Source organism: Phyllostomus discolor, chromosome 1 (genome assembly GCF_004126475.2).
Source record: "Phyllostomus discolor isolate MPI-MPIP mPhyDis1 chromosome 1, mPhyDis1.pri.v3, whole genome shotgun sequence".
Lineage (NCBI taxonomy): Eukaryota > Metazoa > Chordata > Mammalia > Chiroptera > Phyllostomidae > Phyllostomus > Phyllostomus discolor.
Genome location: NC_040903.2, coordinates 147329138 through 147339221, shown reverse-complemented (window position 1 = coordinate 147339221; position 10084 = coordinate 147329138). Strand labels below are relative to the sequence as shown.

Genomic DNA, 10084 nt, shown 5'->3' with positions numbered 1-10084 from the left:
GAGTCCTGGGGTATTGATCTGTTCTTCTGTTTGAGACATTTCTCTCTCTTTTTTTTTTTTTGGCCCTCTTACAGTGAGGGGTGGAGACTTAGGTGTTCACTGGGGCTGGGCACCCCAGTCGCCAGACTGTGATGTTGTATGTGGGGGCGGGGGTGGAGGTGGGAGGGAACAATGGTGGTAGCTCTGTTCTCCTGGGACCTCAGCCCCTTCTCTGGGGTCCTGGGTTGAGCGCTCTGCCCTGGTCCACAATCGCCACCTCAGTGGATCTGCCAGCTGCCGCTTGCGTACTCAGGATCCACCCACCGCGATCTTGTGCACCCCAGATGCCTTACATGTTCCCAGTTGCCTTATGCGCCCAGTTCTGCCTGTTCTCCACACGTCATGACCCACGACCGGCTGCTCCTCTTCGCCCCTTCTACTGGTCTGGATGAATGGGTCTACTTCAACTTCTTGGCTGTCTGACTTCCATTCAGATCAATTCTCTGTCAGTTCTGGGTGTTATTCTGCCTCTAAATTGTTGTTCTAATCTTGGTTGTGCGTGGAGGTATGGTGCGTGCACCTATGCCTCCATCTTGCCGGAAGTCCTGTGTGTGCATTTTATGTCTTTACAATGATCTATTGAGTTTATAACTTACAGAAGTTAGACAGAATAATGTTCTGACCATTATGAACTAAAAATGTCAAAAATCTTTATAACATAATTGAGAATTTTTTTGACTTTTGAGAAGAGTAAAATATAGCAATGCAGAAAGGATGGTGCAATAACAAATAGTCCTTCAAATTTCCCATTGTTATATGCTGCCAAATGAGTACCAAAATAAGAAGAGTGCACATTCAAAGTATGGAGGCAATGAATATTCTTGTTTCTGTGTACAGTTTACAGTTTTCTAATGTTTAATTGCTCATTTGTTTGTTGTTGTGTTTAGTTATTGTTGTCATGCCAAATAATTTAGTGCTGATAATATGTAGTTCTTATAAGTGCTGGTATTCAGTGTCAGTTTACAAATTGAAACTGAAAAATCGGCATTTGTGTTGCCCGTCACTAGCAGAACCAGTAAGTGAAGAGAGGGATTGAATCTTTATAGGTGTTCAGTCTATGCAGATGTTGACAACATGAGAACATGGTGGGTCATGTACCTTCAAAGACCATCTTAACATCTCATCTCAAGCTGTCGATACATAAGATGGAAGGGTAGGTAAGGGGTTTGGAAAAACAGTTAATTGCATAAGAGTTGCAGTGCAGCCAGGATTTTCCTAGTACATCTTTATCTGTTGATTGACAATTCTTTACCTGCATCAATGGAGTTCTCTCCCTGATGCACAATGGTTCTGATACCATCTCCATAACTTGATGACCTCTTGGAGCACAAAGGATGAATTGCTTGTGGACTTCCTGGAGTCATGTGGTTATGCATTCCAGTTCCTGGAAAAACAGCTTTCCACATGCATTAATCACTTAAGCTTATCAACTGTGACTGAAGCCAATCTTTAACTCTTGAATTCTTGTAACCAAAATCACATTTTTAAGTTTGATTTTTACTCTTCTTTCTTAAGTTGTTTTCTACAGGATCTGTATTTCTGTACCAGGAATCCAGAGACCTGGGCTGTGGTCCCCAGTTCTGGCACTAGTGTGACTATGAGCAATTCAACTTACATTAATGAGTCCCAGATTTTTCATCTAAATAATGTTCAATTTGGACCAGGCCCTTCCTAGATTGAGGTGTTGATATGATTCTGTTGGGTTCTTATTTCCCCCCAGAAAAGTCTCCACATTTTTCATCAGTTTCTGGATGTCTCTGGCCCTCTCCCAGTGCCCCCAGTCACTCACCCATGCATTTTTACCTCCCAGTCCTCTTCAGCATGTCTGTGCCTCCCACGATGAAGAGCATAGGTGGTTCCCTGTTCCCCAGCTCAGACTGACAGATTTCTGATGACTGAAGAACATGAGACTAAAGAAATGTGCCTCTTAACACCACATTATAGGCTGAGAAGTTGAGAGTAAAGTGATTTGATTTCATTGAGTATGGAGAGATTCAGCATGGTATTGGTGAGGCAGCATTGGGGTCAGGTCATAGTGAGAACTTCTGGAAGTTTGGGGGCAGAAGGGTGTTTTAGGATACATGAGAACATCAACTTGACATGCATTTTTTGGTGAAAAGATTCTTCAGTTTTCTGGAGCTGACTCTGCAAAAGGAGAAGAATGTTAGTAAACCTGTTGTTCTGCATCCCAGCACCTTCTAAGGGTACAACACTGTGACGGATACTGGCCAACAGTATCCATCACTGTTGCAGATTCTTGAAATACGAGAAAATATACATACAGATGATGAGTCCTGTGGAGGGAATAGGGATGAAACAGCCACTCTCTCTAGTGGAGAGCGCCCCGTTTTCCTGCCTGAGCAGGCTTTTATTAAGAATACAGATACAGTTTGTGAATTACAGTCTGGCAGGGAAGATAAAACAGGTAGTTAGCTTTCAAAGGGGCTGGGAGATCTCCCACTGGGATTCTGGGCTGTGATTTTGGGCTGAGATTTTAGGGTTTTATCATTTAAAAAGACTACAGGACATAAAAGCTTAGTTTCATTTCCTGCCTGTGCCTTCATATTCTAATTCAAAAGCATCCTCCAGCAAGCAGATCTCACAGGATTTTGCCTATTCTGTGTCTCAGCCCTGATTACCCTGGGGGTCTGCTAACTCTGGTCTGGACTTCACTGCCCCTGTTATTTCTCTAGGCTTGAGAGGGGAAAAGGCAGCTGGGAGACTTGGATTTCTCAAGGACTCAGGCTTTGACAAAGCAGAGGAGGGGGCAGGGGTCGATGTTGATCGCCCCTTCATTTCCACAGCCCCTGAATCTCTTCCCTTAGGACAAACCCTCGTGATTTCATCTGTCTTAGATTCATCCTCTTAGAAAATTGTTACCCATCATTGACTGCTGATCATGCAAAGGGAGCCAGGCATTAGAACAGGCAGCGTTCATGCCAGGGAAATAAGTTTTGTCTCCTTAGTGTCTCCTGGTTCAGAGGCCTCTTACTCAGCCTTAGCCATGGGCATTTAGTTTCCTGAGACCAGGCAGGGTGGACCCCAACATAACACTTCAGGAGCTATGTTCAGGGTTCACTCTGTACTTGGAATTGACTGTGGTGGGTATTTGGACACAGAGCAGTGCAATAGTTTCCACCCCATCATCTGCTCCCCTTCAATACACGCACATACTCCAAACTAAAAAGGCAACAACCCTTCAGTATCAACTTTAGGTGCACGTGATCAAGCTAAGGAGAAAGTTCTGTTTTGCTCCCTTATATTGTTATTTGACATTCTTTTGATTTCAAAATGGGCTATAGCTTAAAAGTACAAGTGACCTTGAAGGTACAACATACATGCATGAATTTCAGATCAATAACTAAGGTGGTTCAAATATGACAGCAGGTTACAGTAAAGGGAAGGACTGAATACCTTAAAAGGATGGAGGCACCACTGAACTGGAGAAGGGAGTATGTGGGTGAGGTGGTGGCCCTGGTGAAGCAAAACTTAATATTTCAATGTTTTCAAGTGCTGGTCATAGGCACCTTAATATATGTGAATGCATAGAAGCTGTTTGCAGATGAATTTAACATTATTTGTGGCAATATAGGCATATGCTATAGCAGAAAGTAGGGTAAATTCCCAAATATTTTTCTATATCCTAGTCTTGGGTAAAAGCCTTTCAGGGCCAAGTGTAGCCTCCAGAGAGTTATTGAATGGTGTGGCCACTAGAGTGCTCTGTATAATTTTGGTAGAACTTTAAAAAATGGTAAGCTTCAGTGGGTGAACATTAAGGATGTTATGGTAAGTGAAATAAGCAAGTCACAGAAAGACAAATACACCATGATCCCACTTATATGAGGTATCTAAAGAAGGAAAATTTATAGAAACAAAGTAGACTGGTGATTACCGGGGGCTGGGGGAGGGGGACGTTGTTGTTTGATGGGTATAAAGTGTCAGAGCTGCTAGAGGAAAAGTTCTGAAGATCTTTCCACAACAGTGTCAAAATACTGCATACTACTGAAGTAGATGCTTTAAAAAATGTTAATTCAGTAAATATTAAGTCATGTATTTTTTTCCACAATGTAGAAAAGGGAATATTCTGAAGAGAAGCAAACCTAAAGTGATTTGAAAAAGAATGAAATTCTATCTTTGATAAGGTCCATATACTCCCTCTTTGACTACACCTGCCTAGTTCTGATGTATTGCCTAGTTTGATTGATCTCAAGCTCAGTCTGCATCCTATCCTATTATTTGTTTCTTCTTAATTCAGTCCCATCTCATGTTCAGAAACTCTTATTCCTAGAAAAAGATCCACTGAATAGCAACAGTTTTCCCCCAACCCTATGCAGTAAGGGTAAATTGTATGGAGAGAAGAATATAAAAAATGGCCAGGAAAGGGAGAAGATTTTTTATGTGGGAAAGAGGGTAAGATATAATATGTATAACTATCTAATTTCCCTTTGGAGGTAATGAAATGAATTGATTTCAACTAACTGTCTCTCTCCCTTTGCAAGTAAGTATACTTTCTTGCTTGTATGTTCTGTTTCTTGCTGCAGGTACTTGCCTAATTCCCCTATAATTTTAATCCATAAGAGATTATGCTGCTAGTTACAATCATGATATGATCTCTTGACTTGTGTTTATATAACCACCACCACCACCACCGTCATCATCGCCATCTTGGAAGTGTGAAAAATTGGATAACCAGATAGTTTTCATTGTTAGGGTGTATAGTGCAACACAAATAATTAATACCACTACCATCCAGAATAATCATCATTTCTTTCTTACTTTCATAGTGCCCATAATTTCAGCCACAGCCCAGTGGGTGGATAAATGGAAGGGGGAAATCACTCAGTTGTGTCTGAGTTTGTGCTTTTGGGACTCACCTGTTCATGGGAGATCCAGCTTATCCTCCTGGTGTTTTCCTCTGTGCTCTATGTGGCAAGCATGACTGGGAACATCCTCATTATGTTTTCTGTGACCACTGATCCTCATTTACACACCCCCATGTACTTTCTACTGGCCAGTCTCTCCTTCATTGACTTGGGAGTCTGCTCTGTTTGTGGCCCCAAGATGATTTATGACCTCTTCAGAAAGCGTAAAGTCATCTCTTTTAGAGGATGTATTGCTCAGATCTTCTTCATCCACTTCCTTGGTGTTACAGAGATAATGTTGCTCATCGCCATGGCTTTTGACAGATATGTGGCCATTTGCAAGCCTCTCCACTACCTGACCATCATGAGCCCACGGATGTGCATTTTGTTTATGGCTGCTGCCTGGGCATTTGGCATCAGTCACTCATTGTTCCAACTAGCACTTATTGTTAACTTGCCCTTCTGTGGTCCTAATATACTGGACAGCTTTTACTGTGACCTTCCTCGGCTCCTCAGACTGGCCTGTACAGACACCTACAGATTGCAGTTCATAGTCATTGCCAACAATGGGTTAATTTGTGTTGTCTCTTTCTTTGCACTTGTCATTGGCTACATTTTCATCCTGGTTACTGTTTGGAAACATTCCTCAGGTGGTTCATCCAAGGCTCTGTCCACTCTGTCAGCTCACATCACTGTGGTCCTTTTGTTCTTTGGCCCAATCATGTTTATCTATACATGGCCACATCCCAATTCACAGATGGACAAGTTTCTTGCACTCTCTGATGCTGTGCTCACTCCTTTTTTAAATCCAGTTATCTACACATTTAGGAATAAGGAGATGAAGGCAGCAATAAAGAGATCTTTCAGACAATTAGTGATTGTTAGAAAAATTTCATAAATAATGTTATAAGGTCACTATCGTCATGTAGCCCATATCTGGGATTTTAGAGTTGTTTTTGTAATGTATCAGTAATTGATTTGCATCAGCACACTCTTTTTGAATGCTCTTATTGCCTAAGAATAGTGAATATTTAAAGAAATGAAACTTTAATTCAAAAGTTATGCTGATTCAGATGGGGTTGCACATGTATGTACTAATTATAGTAATTTCTTCCTTGTTGGTTTCTTTGCTTTTTGTTCTTCTGAAGATTTTTGCGTTATTATTGTATTTCAATTTACCAATATATTTTCTCATAATGTGTCTTTAGAGGCAACCAAGGGGCTAATTAGTCACTTGCAACTGATAATCACCACTTTTGAACCATAATGCCCCTTCTTTTACTCTTTTTGTAAGTTGGAAAACATTCATATCTCATTCAAGTTATTCAAGACCATTATAAGTATGCACTTTCTCTTTATGGTTTAGAAAACATAGTTACTTTGTTGAACAGAAGAGTTTTCAGATACTTTGAATAGGTATAAACAACCTGATTTTAGACTAGAGGATTAGTAATCTTGTTTCATTCTGTCCTGCCTTTCTGTTCCCTTTCTTGCTGTTCATTGTCTTATAAGTGACCATGATCACTCAATATTTTTTTCTATTTGTGATATAAACCCTTCTGGGAAGAACTTTGAAAAGACAAAACTGATGACACCCACTGGTTTCCTTGACATACATGTGCATATTCAGGATCTAGTGTTTCATTCTTTCATTCATCTGTCCATCAAATTATTATTTTTCTCTCCTATATATGTGGAATTGTACTCCCCATATATCTGAAATTGTTTTTAGGGCTACATGGGAGCATCCAAAATGTGTGGCTGGAATAATTATAGACAGAGAGAGATATGAATCAAACATTTGTACCACAAACTTACAGAAGATTTTGTAGTGCTTTGTGAAAAAGCAAGTGTGGGATTTCCAGTGCTGACGAAATGTCATAAGCCCAATGAAGCTTGTTTTCCCCTTTAATTACATCTAAACAATCTTGAAAAATCATATATTAGTGAAAACTACCAAAGTAAAAAAAATAAAGGTAACAAATGCACTGGCACATTATAGAAGGGAATCAAACTTGAAGAAACAATGCACATGCAGGTGATGGTTATTTTCAAGAAAATATTTTCCCTTTTTTTCTCTCTTGGCATTTTCTGAGAACAGATCCCAAATGCAAAATTATGGTTGCCATGATACAAGCAAAAAAAAAATTCTGAGAGACAATCAGGACTTCTGTCCATACTCCTGCGAAAAGTGGTCCCAGAAAGCTGGAAAGTGTGGAATGAAAATATATATATATAAATATATATATATATATTTAAAAGATCTTTTTCTTTTACCCTTTTTTTCTCTCTGCCAAATCCTAGTGTAGCTATTGTGTCAGACCTATGACAGTGGAGCAGATAGATAAAACTCTTTTAGGGGCCCCATTATTTTTGGAGAAAGGACCTGAGAGAGAGCCCCTATGTTCTGAAGAGTGTGAAGGAAATTCCCATATATTTTTTCTACCTTTTGCTTCTTGCCGCATTACTGTTGGGACAGAACCATTTTATGGAGCTGCAACTCTGCATAATTCAGGCAGCTAAAACTCCAAGAGAAATCACATATTTGCAGGTGAATGATGATGAAAAAGGGCCCTGCAAGATGAAGAGTGAGTGAAGATTCTTGGAGAGGAGAGAGCTGGAGAAGAAGATCACCTAGTCTGGTGTATGCACCATCATCACACACCCAGGGCTGGTTCCTGAGCTGTGTATGCATGGGACAGACCCAGGGCAACATAGCAACACCTTGGAAAACTTACACGCCAATGAGTGTCACATGTGGGGCAGACTCAGAGCAACAGAGAAAAGTTTGTAAAAACAGAACTTACATTGAAACTACTACAAACAGAAGCTGTAGCAGAATTTATATGAACGTAAATTATTGCCTACAAAAAGAGAACAACACAACTTTCCAGAGAATTTTAACATTAGGTATTTTGTAAACCTAGAGTTTCACAAAATAATTTTCAAAATGTCCAAGATGAAATCTAAAACTAATTGACATAAAAGAATCACGAAAATGTGACAAATTCCCAAAGGAAAAGATAATCAACAGGTGCCAAGTGTAAGATTAGTAAGATGCTAGAATTTGCAGAAACGTACTTGTATTCATTTGTTTACTTGTTTGTTTGTTTGATTGTTGTTCTTTCTTCTTATATCCCCTGCCCCTCAGCCCTCTTGTCACTGTCAGTTTGTTCTTTATTTCCAAGGCTCTGGCTCTATTTGGCTCAGTTATTTGTTTTTATTGATCAGGTTCCACTTGTAGATGTGATTCTATAGTATTTGTCTTTCACCTCCCGGCTTATTTCACTTAGCATAATGTTTTCCACTTCTATGCATGCTGTTGGAAAGGGTAGGATCTCCTTTCTTTCTCCTCTATAGTGTTCCATTGTATAAAAGTGCCACAGCTTTTGATCCAGTTACTAATGGGCACTTCTGCTATTATTTCCAGCACTTGGCTATTGTAAATAATGCTGCTATGAACATTGAGGCACATAGGTTCTTCCACTGACTCAATCCCCATTGGTTTTTGGAGTCAGAAATTATGGGGATTTATCTTTCTGAAACCGGTACACTTGGCTGATGGGCCTGGTGTGGTGCTTGGGCTACTTGCTTCCAAGCTATCTCTCCTGAATTTTTATGCACCACATGTATATGTGGGACCAGCCTGTTCCACATCTGCACCCCTCCTACCAGACTAATGGATGGGGTTTCTCTAATTCTGTAGTTGCCAGTTCTGAGTGATGGTTGTTCTACAACTAAGTTGTAATTTTTTTTGTGGTTGTGTGAGGACACAAGCCATGTTTACCTATGACACAATCTTGACAGGTGTTGTTCTTTTCAATCCTTTGTTCTTTCTTTTTTCTTTTTTATAATATATTTTATTGATTATGCTTTTATAGTTGTCCCATTTTCCCCGTTAACTCCCTTCCACCCTGTACACCCTCTCCCACCCACATTCCCCCCTGTAGTTCATGTCTATGTGTCATAATTATAAGTTCTTTAGCTTTTACATTTCTCATACTATTCTTACCCTCCCCTTGTCTATTTTCTACCTATAATCTATGCTACTTATTCTCTGTACCTTTTCCCCCCTCTCTCCTCCTCCCACTCCCCTGTTGCTAACCCTCCATGTGATCTCCATTTCTGTGGGTCTGTTCCTGTTCTAGTTGTTTGCTTAGTTTCTTTTGGTTTTGTTTTAGGTGTGGTTGTTAATCATTGTAAGTTTGCTGTCCTTTTACTATACATTTTTTTAATCTTCTTTTCTTAGATAAGTCCCTTTAACATTTCACAAAATAAGGGCTTGGTGATGATGAACTCCTTTAACTTGACCTTATCTGAGAAGCATTTTATCTGCCCTTCCATTCTAAATGAAAGCTTTGCTGAAGAGAGTAATCTTGGATATAGGTCCTTGCCTTTCATGATTTGGAATACTTCTTTCCAGCCCCTTCTTGCCTATAAGGTCTCTTTTGAGAAATGAGCTGACAGTCTGATGGGAACTCCTTTGTAGGTTACTGTCCCTTTATCTCTTGCTGCTTCTAGGATTCTCTCCTTCATTTTTACCTTGGCTAATGTAATTATGATGTGCCTTTGTGTGTTCCTTCCTGTGTCCAAGTTCTTTGGGACTCTCTGAGCTTCCTGGACTTCCTGGAACTCTATTTCCTTTGCCAGAATGGGGAAATTCTCCTTTATTTTTTGTTCAAATAAGTTTTCAATCTGTTGCTCTTCCTCTTCCCCTTCTGGTACCCCTATAATTTGGATGTTGGAATGTTTAAAGATGTCCTGGAGGTTCCTAAGCTTCTCCTCATTTTTTCAAATTCTTATTTCTCCATTCTTTCCTGTTTGGTTGTTTGTTTCTTCCTTCTGGCCCACTCTGTTGTTTTGAGTCCCAGTTTCCTTCCCATCACTATTGGTTCCCTGTGCATTTTCCTTCATTTCTCTTATTGCAACCTGAATTTGTTCATCTAATTTGTGACCAAAATCAACCAATTCTGTGAGCTTCTTGATCACCAGTGTTTTGAACTGTGCATCTAATAGGTTGGCTATCTCTCGGTCACTTAAAAGGATGAGATCTGGGGCTTTGATTTCTTCTACTATTTGAGCCATCTCTTTCTCTCTCTCTCTCTTTTTTGTTTTTAGTCTGGTTGCGCCTGTTTGGTGAGTGGCGGAGCTTAGGTGTTCACCAAGGCTGGGCACCCCAGTCC

General features: G+C 40.1%; 1 protein-coding gene across 1 annotated transcript; it reads left to right on the top strand.

Moving 5' to 3' along the window:
• The first annotated feature begins 2066 nt into the window (after positions 1 to 2066).
• LOC114490328 (olfactory receptor 4F3/4F16/4F29-like) lies at positions 2067 to 5974 on the top strand. The gene is made up of 2 exons (XM_028504309.2): positions 2067 to 2202; positions 4824 to 5974. Exon 2 carries the CDS (start codon positions 4861 to 4863, stop codon positions 5797 to 5799), a length of 939 nt encoding a protein of 312 aa, XP_028360110.1. The 5' UTR covers positions 2067 to 2202; positions 4824 to 4860; the 3' UTR covers positions 5800 to 5974.
• Positions 5975 to 10084: the final 4110 nt, after the last annotated feature.